Source organism: Nannobrachium achirus (assembly GCF_963921795.1).
Source record: "Nannobrachium achirus genome assembly, chromosome: 6".
Lineage (NCBI taxonomy): Eukaryota > Metazoa > Chordata > Actinopteri > Myctophiformes > Myctophidae > Nannobrachium > Nannobrachium achirus.
Genome location: NC_137815.1, coordinates 34,423,471 through 34,440,774, shown reverse-complemented (window position 1 = coordinate 34,440,774; position 17,304 = coordinate 34,423,471). Strand labels below are relative to the sequence as shown.

The window sequence follows — 17,304 nt, the reverse complement described above, 5'->3', positions numbered from 1 at the left end:
ACCTGCTATTTGTCGTGTGACAAAGTACAGTTAAAAAAATTTATATATATATATATTTATAATAATATATATATATTTATAATATAACACAAATACTATGCTGAAAACATACTGAAGGCAATTTAGACAACAGGTTACGGTTGTATGACAATAAAACACTTGTTTTCCTGTAAAATCCCCTTTTGGGCTTGTTTCTTAAGTTCTAAAGTGTAGTTGCTTAATTGGGCTTGCTTTCATGTCAAGCACCCCCAAATGAATATGTATTTGTCCACGGACCCACTTCTGAAAATATTTTGTGCCAGGGACCTCCCATACGAGATCCACTTCACCTTGATGAAGTCGAACAGCAGGCGGTCAGTGTGTGTACTGACCTTGGTGAAGTGGAACTGCAGGGGGTCGTCAGTAGACAGGGATACCATCAGGCCTCTGGACAGGTACTCTGGCAGGGGGTTGCGGTGGTAGCTCAGGAACAGGCTGTTGTTGCTCAGAGGGGACATGGCGATGCCAATCTGAGCCAGGTAGTACAGGTACTGCAGCACAGGGGCCTGAGGAGGGTCACGTACAGTAAACTAGTGTTCACTTTGACAGCACATTTTTGATTTAGTTTTAGTCATAGTCTTTTGAATAAAATGCCATTTAGTTTTAGCCATATTTTAAAATGCCATTTAGTTTTAGTCATATTTTTGCCACCTGAAATGTTTTAGTTTTAGGCTAGTTTTAGTCGACTAAATCTGCAGTTGATTTTGTTGACTAAAATGTATTTTGGCATGCCGGGATGGTGTCATAACACTTGGTTGCATGCTGAAAATAGCCAATCTGTCCATTTTCCGAGCGCAACACCTAAGCGCAACCAAACATAAAATGACTCCCTAACATTTTAGCCTAGTTTTTAATTGTCAATGTCAATACATTTAGTCTTAGTTATAGTCATCATAACATAGTTTTTCTTTTGTTTTAGTGAGTGAAGAAAGTCGACAAGCATTTTTGGTCATAGTTTTAGTTGAGAAGCAGCGCTGACCTTTCTGAGCAGCAGTCCATGGGAGATGTTCTCTGACAGCATGAAACCTGACACCAGGTGATGGATAGGCCCCGCCTCCCCACAGTGAGGCCGCAGCACGAACGTGTTGAAGCCCCGCCTCCTGTTATCGGGACAAACGCAAGAAAGGTTGTCGAGGTCTCTTCTCTGATACACAGCGAAATAAAAATCCTGCGTGGTCATTTAACACATCAACGTAATAACTCGTCATTTGAAATCCAACGGTTCTCTGCCTTTGACGAGATAACTCGTCATGGCTCAACAGGGCTTTCAGTGATTACGGTAGAGGGCACTCTTCGCCATGTTTGAATGGTGCTAGGTGAGACGGATACAACCGGAAATGACATTATTGTTATTGCTTAAACTTTATAGTTTTGTGGGACATAATATATGCTATATAGTTGTTAAAAGGTTACACAGTGCTGCTTTAACATACTTGTGTAAGATTAGGTCGGTTTAGAGACTCTAAATACTGGTTTCAATATATTCTCGGTTCACTGCCCAGCTCATCGTGACGCGTTTTGAGCTCGTAGATTGGCTATTTCCACTATTCATATAAAGTATAAAGTTATTCAATTATGTTATTTGTCATATATATGCCACGTCCACCTTTTGTTTACGAAACCCAAAAGCCAAACAGAAATGTAACTTTTATTCGTAATATTCCAGTAATGTTCATACAACACAATTAAATCGTTAAAACGCAATTATTTGAGCGACAAGTTAATCGTCAACTAAAATGTCATAATGGTGGTGACAGCCCTGCTTCCAGGGTTCCAACACATTTCTACCAATTAATTTCCAAAACTTTTCCAGAATATTTAACCCAATTTCCAGGACTATATAACAATAATTCAGCTCAATAACAGGTCGCTTACTCCTATGCGCAATGCCCAAAGACAGGTAGTGTATGCCAGTGGTTCTCAACCTTTTCAGGCCGTGACCCCCGAAATAATCATGTTTTAACTGGGGACTCGGCACCCTGACGAGCACTAAGAGTTGAGGAATTTTGTATAACACGGTTCTATTGTGAAAATAGCAGATCTACATGCTCACAACGCCTCGCGTTGCGAGGCGTTGTGAGCATGTAAATCGGCTATTTTCACAATTCTGCCAATAATATTTGACAATTTGGCCCATGTTTAATTTGTCATTTCAGAGGTATTAACAAAATCAATAACCAAAGACAATAACCAAAGATTTTTCCAGGACCTTCCAGGACCATTGATAAATTCCAAAACTTTTCCAGTACTGGAAAAATATTTTTCTAATTTCAAAATATTTCCAGGAATTTCATGACCGTGGGAACCCTGTGCTTCTTTCCTACCTGCGCAGGTGGTTGAGCACCGTCATGTTGGCGTAGGTGTAGTAGAGATAGTAGGCGTAGGGAGGGTTGTGGTCGTCCGTCCAGTTGGCCGGCAGAGGGCTGTCCAGGTTGAAGATGTGATGCTCGGGCTTGGACTCGTCGTCCACACTGTCGAAGCCCACCACCTATAACAACAAGCACACAACACAGGTTTTTGTTGTCATGAAATATCTGAGATCATCAAGGTTTTCTGGGAGATTGAACCAGGACCGGACCATAGGATCCGATGTAGACTGACGGTGCAACGCAGGTTCGATGTGGACAAAATGTTTTCCCAAATATGGATATGACTGACGTCTGACATCATAGATGTCTGACATCATAGATATCTTATTTTATAGAACACATGAGACTCACACAATATGTCCATATACCGTATGGTAGGGGTGTAACGATACATTTTAATAGCGATTCGATACATATCACGATACATGGTTGACGATACGATACATGGACGATATTGGTTCATTCATGGCAATAAGATACGATTCGATTCAATGATTTAAAATCGATATAGTAACTATTTAGCAAAGAAATTAAATCTGTGTGAAAGGTGTGGATAGTGCAGGTTTTAAGGGAAACATGTATTATTATGGATATAATTAAGTAAACACAGTGATTATCTGCCAAATACATGGACATTGTATATGGACAAACCTGCACCTTGACATGAACCCAGAGATTACACACATTTATCGATAGGCCAGTGGAGCTATATGGAAAGGAAAAGTAATTAAACCCCCCCTTTTTATTTTTTCTTCTTAAAAATGCTAAATACAATGCCCAAGTTGGTAGTATCGATACAATCGATTCTTTGCACTGCCGATTCGATACGATACAAAATAAAACAATACGATTCCATTTTAGCTGTTTTCATTTCGATATACTTCGATTTTTTAAGTTAAAAACGATATTTCGATACAGTTACTATATTGTTACACCCCTACCGTATGGGCATTCCAAGCTATGGGCTTAATATTGCTGACATCATATACTGTATGGCCATACAAGGGACAAGGACGTAATGTGATGTCTCAACAATGTGATGTCTTACTGTAGGTCAGCTATAGACATTGAGACGTTGAGGCGTTACCCTCTGACGTTACTGACAAGATGTGACGGTTTATATAGTTAACAACAATAATAACCAAAAATAGGCTATCAACAAGATTACAACTCGTGGAGATCGTCTATTTTCAATGCATGCTTCCATAGAATACATGCTGACTTCTATGGAATCCAAATGACTGAAATCAGTTGTGGCGACTGAGAACTTAAATGCACTGGGATGTGGTGGTACTCACATGCTGCAGCAGGAGGTGCAGCTCTGGGTGGCTGCGGGGGTTGATGGAGGCCTCAAACAGAGGCAGGAAGATGTTCTCCAGCATCTCCTGGAAGTTGGCCAGGTGTTTCTTGGTGTGGTACACGTCACTGCCAAGGGTGGTCAACATGTTGGCAATCAGAAACCCACCACACCCACCCACTGTGCAGATGTGTCAATTTAGTTTTTCAACCAGTGGTCCAGGGACCACCAGTGGCCTTTACTTCTACTCCACTACATCTCAGAGTCAAATATTGTACTTTTACTTCACTACACTTATTTGACAATTTTAGTTACTAGTAGATTTTGTCGATTTTGATTATTATTACAAAACATACTGTAACCAATTCAGCCCTAAATACATTTCGGCCATTTGAAAATAGCCGATCTAAGCTCACAATTCGTCACGATGCGACGCATTGTGCTCTTGTAGATCGCAATTTTCAAAAGATTTTTTATATACAGTATTTTCTACATTTGAAAACTTGTGAAATGGGACATTCTGCATAATGGGTACTTTCTATCTTTGGTACTTTAAGAACATTTTCATACAGTACCTATACTTTTTTACTTTTACTCAAGTACATTTTGAAATCAAGACTTTTACTTGTACAAGTATTCTACATTGCAGTATTGCCACCTTTTTTCAAGTAAAGATTGTGAGTACTTTTCCCACCACTGGTTCTGTATACTCACAAGAGGCGTGGGAACTGGATGAGCCAGCGCACGTTGTCAGAGTAGACTTGGTGGTTGACGGCCCACTGGCCCAGTTTGTCCCACTCGTCACGTGAACGGCCGTAGATGGACAGACGCAGCTCCGAGTTCTGGTACTTGCTCTCCTCCAGGTCATACATGACCTCCTGGAAACAAGACAGAGAAATTGCTATATATACAATATATACATATTTATTACAGTGGTTCTAAAAAAAACAGCAGATCTACAAGCTCAGGTGTACAAGCTGTCACTCGGGTGGCGCAGTGTTTAAGTCCCTGCCGACCAGGGACGTGAAGAGAATGTTAGAGAGGCAGGGGCTGACATTTCTAAAAGGGCCTTTTGGTGGCAATTCTCTTGAATGCTGCCTTCAGGTATGGCATGGAAAGGGGGGTATTTGCATTTATTTTACCATAGTAAAAACGGCATTCATGGTCTGGAGAGGGCATTTGTTATAAAGACATCCAAGGATTCGTCAGTGATGTCACTGTTATGCAACGCGGAAGTAGCCAGTTGCGGGTGATTTATCCATTCTGCTCGCCGCCCGCTCCACTGTGTGTAAAATCCTGGTGACGCCAAGTTATAGCCTGACGTTACCTGCGCATATTTGTACGATCCATACATTTTCTGTCCGCTTCCTCACATACCAGTGGTACATGTCCCGCGGACCGGCACAGGTTGGGAACCTCTGCTGTATATGACCCAACTGTCTGTTACACACCTTGATAATGTGTGCAAAGTATTTCCCTTCGATGTGGTTGTCAGTCTTGATGAAGATCTCTCTGAGGATGGACTCTCCGATGGGGTTGTATTTGGCGTTGAACTTGTCGAAGCGATGGAACGTGTTACGGTCCTGAGAAGATAAAAGGTAAAAAAGAAGATTGAGAAGATATGGGTATGTTAAAGGTAGGGTAAGTGATTTCATTTAATTCAAATAGTAACAAAATGGGTCTATGTTCTGATAGTAGCCTACTAGTTACTATAGAGTGTTTGGTCCATATTTGAACTTATCTCCTGTGAGGAGAAAAAAAGGATCAGGATAGAGTGGGGGTGGGCCTTACACGCACAAAGGCCTACCCCCACTTGATCATGATCGGAGGAAGGCCTGTCACCTACATGAGAACTGAAACTTAAGTGAAATCACTTACCCTATCTTAAATGCAATATAACTAACACAACTTGAATGAAAAACATGATTGAAAAAATTAAAATGACCCAAAAACATGTTTGAAAGTGAAATATCCCTTTAATATAATTGTTTTGTAATTTCTGAATAAATATTCAGTTATTCAAAAAACTTAGGTCAGGAGTTTTTAGAATCGGCCTCAGGTGTAAATGGGTTGAGACACATTTCGGCCACAAAAGACCTGAGGATGCCTGAGGAAGGTCTTGTTCTGTGACCGGAACGTTGTGCCTCAAGTCGGGCAGAGTGCGGGTACTTTCATTGTTCTTCGTTGTTCAAGTGGTCAAATAGCTATAGCCAATCTGCAACAAGCTCACAATGCTTTGGTTAGATCAATCACACTAGGAATTAAGTGGTTAACACATGGGGTTGCATTCATGTTGTATAGCAACTCGAGCATTCAAACAAAAGTCTCCTCCTCAAGAATCAAGAGGGTTTATTTGTCACTACACAGCCAAATGCTAACGTGGCACTGCACCGCCCCACCCCCGGCCTCCTCACCGCATGCATGTCCAGGGTATCCACGCTCAGGTCGAAGGCCGTCAGGTTCATGGTCTCGAACACGTCCATGAGGGTCTGCCCGCGGCCGCCCTCGATGTGGACGATCTCCTTGGGGAACTTCTTCATGGCCCTCTTGATGAAGCGCAGCAGGTGCTTCTGGTTCATGCAGGAGGACGCGTGTATGTGCGTGTCCACCTGGAGGAAGGCAGAGCAACACTGTGACTGAGTGGCCTGGGATCACTAGCATTTCGGGGTTATGATCCAGGAGAGCGTGTCGATATTTCAACATAACATTTGTTCTACGTCCCAGTACGGTATTTTGACGCGGGTGAATGTTAACCTGGTGAAATGCTAACCTGCTGATGCTGGTGAATGTTAACCTCTATGCCTAAACCTAAACCAAACCCTAACCTCAGTAAACTTGACGCTGGTGAGTATTTAACCTGCCGACGCCCGCAGTCGAAATAATGGGACGTAGAAATAGCGAGATTTCCCCATGATCCGGTCGGGAGCGGACATAACCTACGTACATGTTGTAGTCATCAGGCGTTGCCGGGAACACCGAAACAGAAACAGAACTCCAAATTGTTTAAAAATGGTTTCAATTGGTATGATCGTTTCGTTTATTTTGGTAAAATAATCGTTTGGTATGTTGATCCGTTTAAAAAGAACATCAGGCTTTCCTCCGAGGTGGAAAGTCTGGTGACGCGAGGTTAGTGAGTGAGTAGGACTGGATTGGTTTTTACGTTCAAGATATTATTACTGTTGTCGTGAGATCCTTGCCTTGCGGATGTTGTAGAAGTCCCGGTGAGGAACCTTCTTCTGCGCTGCCAGCTCCTTCATCTCGTTCAACAAGATGTGCATCTGGAACTTAGAGCTGAGGTACTGTAACCGACGGTAACAGAAAGACTTCCTGTGTGAACACCATGGGCAGAAATAAATAAATAAACATGTCATGTTTCATGTCAAATTAATACTGACCTACACTTAATACTGTATACACACAAACACACACGCACGCACGCTTACACACACTAAACACTCACACTGGTCCGTTGATAATGAGGGCCATCATGACATTCATGTCTGCAATGTACTCTTTCAGGTCAGGGTACGGCAGGTCCAGTTCTGTACTCCTGGATATGAGAATCACACAGGGTTGTTGTTACTGTTAAAATAGTCTTGCGTAGCCAGACAACTATTCCACAATCTCTGAATGCGATTTAGAGAATGGAACTACAGTAAACCTCCCGAAATCCGGGTAACGGAAGCTGCCATTTCCGTTTACGGAAATATATTTTAAAATATATTTATTTTTTAATTTCCATTTCTGCTAAGCATCAAGCTATACTGTATATGCTTAGGTGATTTTGATTTATATTAGGATGAATGTGCGCGACTGTAAAGACGAAACAGAGGTGGTAAGGAGGCTTCACATTCGCTTTATATTTTAATCTTGATCAGAGCTTCCGTGCTCCACACGGTATGATGGAAGCGTTCGAAAATTGAGGGAGGCAACGGTCTGGCCACACAAGACTGTTAAAACTGGATAGAACTCGGAAAAACAAGTTGAATATTCAACAGATATGACACCAACACAAATGAGCACCACTCACTTATCCATGGAGTTCTGATTGGTGTAGACGTGGATGACTCCGTCCACCATCTTGCAGCTATATCCTGTGTCAGCGGGCATGTTCTTGGGGTCCTGGTTCTCGTAAGGGTGTGTCTCCGAAACAGGGGGGTGAACAGGGGCGTCTGGGGGAGAAGACAAAACAATCAGTCTACTGTAATTGCTTACAACATCCGTATCACCAAAGCTTAATTCTTGAAATTGTCAGATTTTAACTACTAGCGTTCCTCCCTATTCTGTGGTGAACACTCAGGCAAAAATAGCCAATGTACGCATCGCAACACGATGCGCTGAGAGCTTGCAGATCGGCAGCTTTGAATGGTTTAGGGCCAAAATAAATTTCTGATCTGTACAATATCATGAACCATCCAGGCCTCTCAGGTCATCTGGGAAAGGTTTTCTGCTTTCTGTCCCTAAAACCAAAAATAAATACGGGGAAGCAGCGGGAACAAACTGCCAGTCTGCTGCCATGCTTACCGTATTTCTTATAAAACACACCTAAAGACCTTTCTGATTGCCGCTGCCTTTTGCAAAGAGATTTGGACAGTACGAGAATTCAAATGATATCAGAGAGCAGGGCCTCAGCAGAGGTGTCAAGGGTGCTGAGTTTAGGCAGCATACGTGTCAGTTTATGTACAAATGATGGGGCACACCTGCATCTACAGGCGTCTCTGGGATCTCCTCGTAGAGGTTCAGGTCCAGGGCTTTCTCCCCCAGCTCCTGCAAGGCGTGGGCCGTCGTCTTGCAGAAGTTCTGCATGGAGCGGGCGATGTACTTCTCCCGTATGAACAGCGCCTTCACCACACACTTGGCAGCGTCCACCAGGTCAGTGAAGGGCACCTGCACAGAAAGAAAAGCAAACAGTATACAAATGGCCGTGACATCCGCTCAAATAACCCCAAATTAAATATAATTTCAAATGAATTAATTTTATTTGCTCACAACCCCACAATGCGCCGGAAAGCAACGCATTGTGAGCTTGTAGATCGGCTATTTTCAAATGGCCGACATGTATAGGGCTGAAGTTAATGTATGTTTTCTAATAATAGTCCGAATCTACAATCTAAGTAATTAGTAATGTTTTCAAATGTAATGTAGTGGTGGAGTAAAAATAATAAAAGAAGTCAAAGTATTGGAAACTGGAAATACCTCAAAACATTTACTTAAGTACAGTACTTGAGTAAATGTACTTAGTTTACACCAGTGCTCACCCCACACTTCTCCTCTCCAGATATGGACACACGTTGATACTCCCTCTCGATGGGCCCAGCTCTCTCCCTAAAGCCATCGTCCACAGTGCACACATCCTTCTCATTCATTGACCTGCAAATTGCAAAAATAGACAGAGAGAGAGATGGGACAAAATGTCAAAACGAGAAGACAAACAGGAAGCAAGAAAGGAAATACATTAGGGATGCCACCAATTCGATCATCAGATCGGTCTCCAACAGTACGGTTGAAGACTTCTTGTGCTATTGGTTAACAGCTAGGACATTGTCAACATACCTGTATCAGTAGAAGTAAATAGGGAGTTTAAGCAAGGACGGCTACAGCAGTCCGCTCCGTTAACCGGAAATGGATCGGTGCTCGATAGATAAACCTTCTTGCAGTTGCAGCCCATCCTACTCTGGCAGAAACTACCTATCCACGTAGTGGCTACAACATCTGCTACAGTGCATAGACACGTCACCATGGGAACCAAAGAGATCAGTAAAAGGGGTGGGAACCCGTTACCGACGGCTGTTTGCTTAATGATTTTGACTGCTACAGCGATCGCGTCATAGCAGCTGTACTTCCGCCTAGCGGAGCCGTCCTGAAAACCGCCCTCGCTTAAAAGTCCCTAATGGTTACCCAAGGCTACCTATATAGAGTTTATTAACCACCGGAGGCCTAAACTTCAACCACCTGTGGTTCATACTGTGGCTAATATAACCAGGACAAAAACTAATCTCTCCAATGGAAGAGGAGCAGGGAGCTAGACAGCAAAAATAGCACGGTTACCTGTTTCCACTACCATGGTATTATCATGTATCACCAGCAGAGGGCAAACACATTGCATTGCGATGTAAAGTAAAAAAAAAACTAAACACTGTATAGATATTACATAATAATATGCAGACACATGTTGACACTCTGTCAAGGCGAATATATTGCAGGAGGTGTACTTTTAAAGGCAGGGTAAGTGATTTCATTTAATTCAAATAATAACAATATGGGTACTAATTACTATTGAGGTTTTGGTCCATATAAGGACTTCCACCCTATCCCCTGTGAGGTAGAAAAAATTCGTTTCCTTTATCCCTGTAGGTGACGGCCTTCCTCAGGGTGATCACTTACCCTACCTTTAACAGTAACATATTTTACAGTATACTTGAAGTGGCTTTACTCACTCCAAGTCCGCAGTGCTGTCGATTTTCATGAACTCCTGCTTGGCGCGGAGCAAAATCTCTGGCTCAAGCCTGGGGTGATATGCAGTGGCACGGGGCAGCATGGCAAGGCAGGAGAGAGTGGGGGTAACGACAGAAAGTGAAGAGAAACCAAGACGACAGACAAAATACACACATAAGACGCACGAGCACCCATGTCAGAACCAAATACAACCCAGGAAGCGTAGGGTTAGACAGAGGGGTGAAAATAAAATAAAAAAGGTTAAGACAGAAGACCCAAACAAGGGAGTCAGGGGTGATGAAAAGAATGGAGGGTGGGTGAGGGTAGGGTGACACAAACAAGAAAAATGCCATTAGTTAGTGGAGGCACACACTGCATCGACAACAAGGGGGACCGCCGCCAAAGGTTCCAGATCATCACCACCCAAAAGGATTGGCTTAGTGGTAGATAGATAGATAGATAGATACATTTATTATCCCAAGGGGGTAAATCAGTCTCCCAGAGGCAGCACAGCAGTTAAGGTTACAAAGTTACAGGGAAGTATGAAAAGAAAAAAGTACTGTTGTGTACAGCGAAAAAACAAAGCAAAAAAGAAGAAGAATCAACAATACAGAGCAGTCGTAAACGCAGGTAAAAAAAGGTGTCAAGAACAGTCAATGCTACATAATTGTCACGTCATAACACAAATAGTAATACTTATAGTACATCTTATAGCCGGGGAGCCACAGGCCCAAAAGCTCTAAGAATAGGGTTTTACCTGTGACGTCATGACATACTTTTAATTTTTGTTTTTTCTATTCATTTGGTCATTAAGGTACACAGAATGAGAGGCCTGCTCTGTCGGAAACATTGCGGAAAAAAATGTATGGACATTTTATATTCACTGTCCCATCGACTTCACTATGCAGGAAAGAAACACACCAAAATAAATATGCTTTAAGTAGCATGTGAGGGGTCAAACTAGGGGTTCTTGATGATTCTGAATCCATTGCAAGCATTTGTTTTGCATGAAAAACATTCCTTGGGCTAGAGAACGGACCAAAATAACGGTGAAAAGTGATGACTCATCACTTTTCACAGGTTTGAAAGGCTGAAATCTAGCCATGCAAAACAAATGATTGCAATGGATTCAGAATCATCAAGAACCCCTAGTTTGACCCCTCACATGCTACTTAAAGCATATTTATTTTGGTGTGTTTTTTTCCAGTATAGTGAAGTCAATGGGAAACTTTCTTTCGCAATGTTTCTGGCAGAGCAGGCCTCTCATTCTGTGTCAGGAAAAACTAAAAATTGGAGTATGTCATGACATCACAGGTCTTCTCTCCTTTTGGCACAGTGGCTCCCCGGCTATTATCAATGCAGTGCCAAACATAAAGACCTAAAACAAATATAGTGTCCACATGGGTCAATGCTAGTCAGTGCTAATAATACTTAATACAACTAATACTAATTAATAGTGCAGAGCCAAACAAAAGTGTCCATCATTGGTCAGTGCAAAAAGAGCATGAGAGCAGTGACATGTGCTCACAGCAAAGGAAACCCTCCCTGGGGAACTCCTTAGAGGTCAGAGTCAGTACAACTATTATTCCAGTTAAGTTAGGTCACAGATGTCATTGCCAAGTGACCGTTGTGTGTGTCATTGTATAATAATAATAATATCTCGAATGTATATAGCGCTTTTCTGAGTACCCAAAGATGCCTTACATGGGGTAAAAGAGAACAAAGAATAAACAACTTTATTAATGATTAAAAAATACACTAAGACTAGGGAATAAAACCATTTAAAAACAATTAAACATAAGGTGGGTTAGCAGGGGAAAGCAATATGAAAGAGGTGGGTTTTGAAGGTTTGGTTGGTGGTATTGGGTATAAGGATTGGCTTAGTGGTGCAGATAATAGGACAGGAGTGCACACCAATAGTAAGGAGGTACTGATGACCACAGAGATGAAACTGTTGCAAAGAAAGGAGGCACAACCCGTAGCTACGACGATGCAATAACTGTTTTTATTTTACCATGGTTTCAACCAGTGTTCATTTTGACAGCATTTTTTAGACTTTTAGTCTAGTTTTACTTGCCTAAATATCATACGATTTTAGTCGACTAAATCTACAGTTGGTCTAGTAGACTAAAATGTATTTTGGCAGGCCTTGGTGGTGTCGTAGTGGCTGATTTTACACTAGGTTGCTCTACGAAAATAGCCGATCTACAAGCTCAAAACGCATCGCAGCGCCACTATAAAACATAAAGAATAAAGTTATTAAATATGCCAGTCATTCCTTTGTATATTTAGGTTATTTGTCATATCTACACTGTGCAACTTCAAAGCCAAACAGATACTGTATGTACCTTTTATTCATATGCTCCAGTGTTCAGCGACAAACACAAAATTAAATCGTTAATCGCAATTATTTGTGTGACAGTTAATCGTCACGTAAAATATACCGTATTTTCCGGACTATAAGGCGCACTTAAAAGCCTTTAATTTTCTCAAAAAAACTACAGTGCGCCTTATAGTCCAGTGCGCCTTATATATGGATCATTCATTGACATTGACATTCCCTTTAGCACAGCTCCATCTGTTGGATGCATAACGCAACGGTAGCGTCTATTATGTGCGCCTTATAGCCTGCTACAGTGTGCATTCTGCTTGTTTTGCCTGTAATTTCACTAACTAACTGCGCTGGCAGATACAAAGTGTCACTGACTTGCATCAAGGCTACATAATCCTTATCATAAAAGTCGGTTGAGGTCTGCATGACGCAACTGAAATAGTTAAAAGGATCCCTGACTAGTAAGCCATGTAGGCCTTAATACAGTATGTTATAATAACCCTCTTTAACCAAAATATACCATTTAAAACATTTTATATTCCTTTGAGAGAAAAAAGTTCATATTTTCAACCCATGGGGAGTCATTGCATTGTCCGTCACAAGCAGTGATGACGTCATAGATGCTTTTTGGGTGGTCGGGGCCATAGAGTTAATATGAAACGTCAAAACAACGTTTTCTTTACAATATTTAAAACATTGTCTTGATGCTCAGATTAACAGTATGAAGTAGTGTGGTGCTTTTCTGTTCTGTTCATATCAAGTACGATGTTTTGCCGTACCTGTAAAGTGTTTAATTCAACATTTAAAACTTGTTTACACCGCCATTTTAAATGGGCCCGACCACCCAAAAAGCATCTATGACGTCATCACTGCTTGCGACGGACACTGCAATGGCTCCCCCATGGGTTGAAAATATGAACTTTTTTTATTCTCTCAAAGGAATATATTTTAAGTGTTTTAAATGGTATATTTTGGTTAAAGAGGGTTATTATAACATATTAAGGCCTACATGGCTGACTAGTCAGGGATCTTTTTAATAATTGCGATGCAGCCGAACATATAGATGCCTTAATGGTCCACGTCACATTGATATAAACCAGTATGCGCACGCCGGTCGGCACCAAATGAACCCCACCGTTCATAGGATGCAATGGATGGCACTCGTGTTTAAAAATGCATTCCATCAAACTTTCAGATGCCGTTTTTCTCCCAGTGTGGAGGAAGAATGCGTAGGATTTTTACTGTAAATTCTCACTCTTGAAATATATAATCCTTAGTTTCTGTTGATTGTAAACAATAATAGCGATTCAAAACAGTTGTCCTTCAAACCCCACCTCTATTCACCGTCATCAGAACAGAGGGAGCGCTCCTCATGATCACCCACCCGATCCACTGGATCACAAGCGTCTACAGCTTGCCCAGCTGCAGTCCATGAATCCTAATTTATGCTCCGTCCTGCGACGGTGTCGCGCGCAGACCTCCAAGCTCAGAAGGGTTGCATTGGTGACGCGATGTGAGTTTGTATATCAGCTACTCTTGACGCGGAACACCGTTGCGCAATGAAGTATATATGTCTCGATAAGGGCGCTCCCATGGGAGCACCTCACTAGCACACAAGAGGAGGTTGAATAACCAGTGCTCCCCAAAACAACAGGTTTGGCGATCTGTTGGGAATTGATTACATGATACAGTCAGCTGTGCATTCAGTCTCAATGTTTGTAAACAAATAATTGGCCTATTTGACACTTCCAATGTGATCGTGTGATATAACTTGATGCACATCAGTGATACTTTGTATCTGGCAGAGCATTTGATTTAGTTAGTGAAATAGCAGGTAAAGTTTTTCTTTTTTAGTCTTGAGTTTATTTTTGATAATTTTAGTTTTTCTTATGTCAGTGTTTTTCTTTTCTTCATAATGTTGAATGTATTGTTATTGTTCTGTTATGGGGATGTGGGAAGGGGGTCGAGGGAGGGGGAGGTATGTATGTGATTTGTTGTTGTCTATACATGACAAAAAATGTATCAATAAACATATTGTTGGAAAAGCAACCCGTTTACACAGCGCAACAGGAGTCTTGACCCCTACAGGGCCGTGTGTGTGTGTGTGTGTGTGTGTGTGTGTGTGTGTGTGTGTGTGGGTGTGTGTGTGTGGGTGTGTGTGTGTGTGTGTGTGTGTGTGTGTGTGTGTGTGTGTGTGTGCGTGTGCGCGCATCTCTTACTTGATGTCTTGGCTGATCTGCCTCTCCAGACGGTGGCGTCTCTCTTCCAGCTGCTCGATGGGACTGTCCTCGGGGAACTCATAGGGAGCGCTGCGCATCTCGCTCTGAGCGCTGCGAGTAAACAGCTCCTGTATGGGTGAGATAACAGATAGATAACAGAGTACAGCATCTTGCAATGCCTGTTAGTATGAGAACCCCCAGCATTTGTCTCTCCGTCCGTCCCTCACGCTAGTCACGGTCACGCTAGTCAGGCTAATACACAAGATTTAGTAGGCACGTTGTTTAAATGAGTGCTGCTCACTCACTAAGCTGTGTCTCATCACTCACTACCCAGCTGTGTCGGTCTTTGGCAATCCTCTCGCAGTTGGATAACACACAGTCTGTGTGTGTCTGTCTGTGTTGTGTGCGCTTGTAACGCCCGGCATTCGAACCCGGGTCTCCCGCATGAAAGTCCAACATCTTAAAAATCAGACCAAAGGGGGCTGGGGGACTGGGGGCACATACTAGATACTTATATCATGTAGTATTCAATCAATCAATCAGTTAAGTCTTACCTCAGCAATCTCCTTGTACTTCTCGTCCATGAATGCTCGCACCAGGTCGGTTTCCAGGTAATGTGAGATGGGGGTCCCTGGCAGGGATCTCTGGGGCTTGAGGGGCTTGGGCGCTGTCGCACCTCGCAGGTCTATAGAGACACAATGAGGGGAAAAAAAGGCATATCTTTATTGTGACAGATCTGATTACCATAAAGAATGAGAAGGGACACTTGATCATCGTGCAGACATTTTACACCATGTATGTGCATTACGTCATTCACAACCAGTGGTGTAAAGTAACCAGTACATAGTACTTAGTACAATTTATAGGTATTGTTTACTTAACTGGAGTATTTCCAATTTTGAGCATTTTTACTTCTACTACATCTCAGAGGCAAGTATGAAAGTTACTAGTTACTTGTGTTTTGATTATTATCACAAAACATACAGTAACCACTTCAGCCCTATTATACATTTCAGCCATTTGAAAATAGCTGATCTACTGTACAAGATCACAATGTGTTGCGATGCAACACACTTCTATGGCCAGCAACAACAACATCATTACATCATTGTTAATGAATGCATCTAGCAGGTAGAACGTACATACATGATCAGAAATAGATACAGTGTGGCAGACAGCTGCTGCCATGGAGACTGGAGGGGGTGGAGAGGATGAAGAGAATACCTTAACCCCGCACAGTAACCCTGGGCATACATGTAACCCACTAAAGGAGTAGTTCACCCCCAAAATGACTTTTTTTCTATTGATTACTCACGGCACAGAGACTTGAGTTCAATAAAGAAATATATATATTTGTCACATTCCTAAGATAAAAATTTGATTATAGTACATTTACCCCCTTGATTTCGGATGGGGACCCAAATGCATTTGGGTCCCGATCCATGGGGGTACATTTATTGTAATCAAATTGCTGTCTTAGGAATGCGACGAAAAACTAAAAATATTATTGAACTCAATGGAGTAATCAATTGAAGAAAAAGAAAAAGAAAAGAAAAGTTATTTTGGGGGTGAACCAATCCTCCAAAGACCTGAGGCCGATTCTTCTTGTCAATGAGGGACCCCCAAATTGATATATGTGTGTGTTGTGCCAGGGACCCCCAGAAGATCCCAAATGATTCCAGACTCTGAATTGTTTTATCAGATTAATCTGATTCCCTGATCACTATCGATGCCCGTCCATCTTCATGTGACGTTTTATAATTTAGAAAAGCCTTTTATTGTTTAATTCAACCATTCATTTATTAACCACTTTCAACGTGGCATCCCTATTCAAACATTTTCTCTTTTTCCCTGCAAAAAAATAGTGCAAATAGTAGGCTACTACAAGTTCTCAACACGTCGCTTGGAGACACGTTGAGAACTATTTTAGAAATGAGGAGAAGTGGTAACCAATCTTTTTTGCCACCCCCAATTTCTTTCTGAAATTACGCTTCTTTAAATGAAAATCTACAACATGTCAATGTCAAAGGAAGGGGCCAGAGCACTAGTGTGTCTTTGTCTGGCAGAGGACAGTAAATCACTGGAAGTTTTTTTCCAACTGTAAATTTCCAATGATGTAGAAAAATGCCCATCAAACATGCAGTTTACTGGGTAAATGCATTTGCCCATAGAGGACCATTAATCCCTCTTTTCACCCAGTGACAACAACCAAGAGAAAAGTGTGGCTGAAGAAAAGACAGCTATAGTAACCGCCATAATGGGGTATACACACAAAAACAGAGAAACAAACACACACACACACACACACACACACACACACACACACACACACACACACACACAGATGCATCTACTGTATGCACGATCGCGAGCATCTATTGCACGCTTGCGTGCACACGCACACGCACACACACACACACACACACACACACACACACACACACACACACACACACACACACACACACCTGGGTATGACACAGAGAGGAGCCTTCCCCACCTGCTAGAAACAGATGACTTTTAGTCCACTCCAGAGGGCCTACTTTGAGATATAACAGCCTTGCAAGCAAACAAAATCAAACACTAAACACCTGACTACAGGACTGTACTGTA

At 42.0% G+C, this 17,304-nt stretch overlaps 1 protein-coding gene across 4 annotated transcripts in view; it reads right to left on the bottom strand.

Moving 5' to 3' along the window:
• The window catches only part of ampd2a (adenosine monophosphate deaminase 2a), a 60,119-nt gene that overhangs the window by 6,654 nt on the left and 36,161 nt on the right, over positions 1-17,304 (bottom strand). For all 4 annotated transcript variants that reach the window (XM_080729069.1, XM_080729068.1, XM_080729071.1 and 1 more), the window contains 15 exons: positions 15,246-15,376; positions 14,692-14,819; positions 10,143-10,211; positions 8,964-9,075; positions 8,406-8,592; positions 7,736-7,877; positions 7,166-7,255; positions 6,903-7,032; positions 6,120-6,314; positions 5,157-5,288; positions 4,420-4,583; positions 3,707-3,833; positions 2,364-2,527; positions 1,019-1,139; positions 372-545 (listed from right to left, as the gene is read on the bottom strand). In XM_080729069.1, coding sequence (XP_080585195.1) covers positions 372-545; positions 1,019-1,139; positions 2,364-2,527; positions 3,707-3,833; positions 4,420-4,583; positions 5,157-5,288; positions 6,120-6,314; positions 6,903-7,032; positions 7,166-7,255; positions 7,736-7,877; positions 8,406-8,592; positions 8,964-9,075; positions 10,143-10,211; positions 14,692-14,819; positions 15,246-15,376 — 2,066 coding nt within the window. The remainder of the gene's footprint in view (positions 1-371; positions 546-1,018; positions 1,140-2,363; positions 2,528-3,706; positions 3,834-4,419; positions 4,584-5,156; positions 5,289-6,119; positions 6,315-6,902; positions 7,033-7,165; positions 7,256-7,735; positions 7,878-8,405; positions 8,593-8,963; positions 9,076-10,142; positions 10,212-14,691; positions 14,820-15,245; positions 15,377-17,304) is intronic.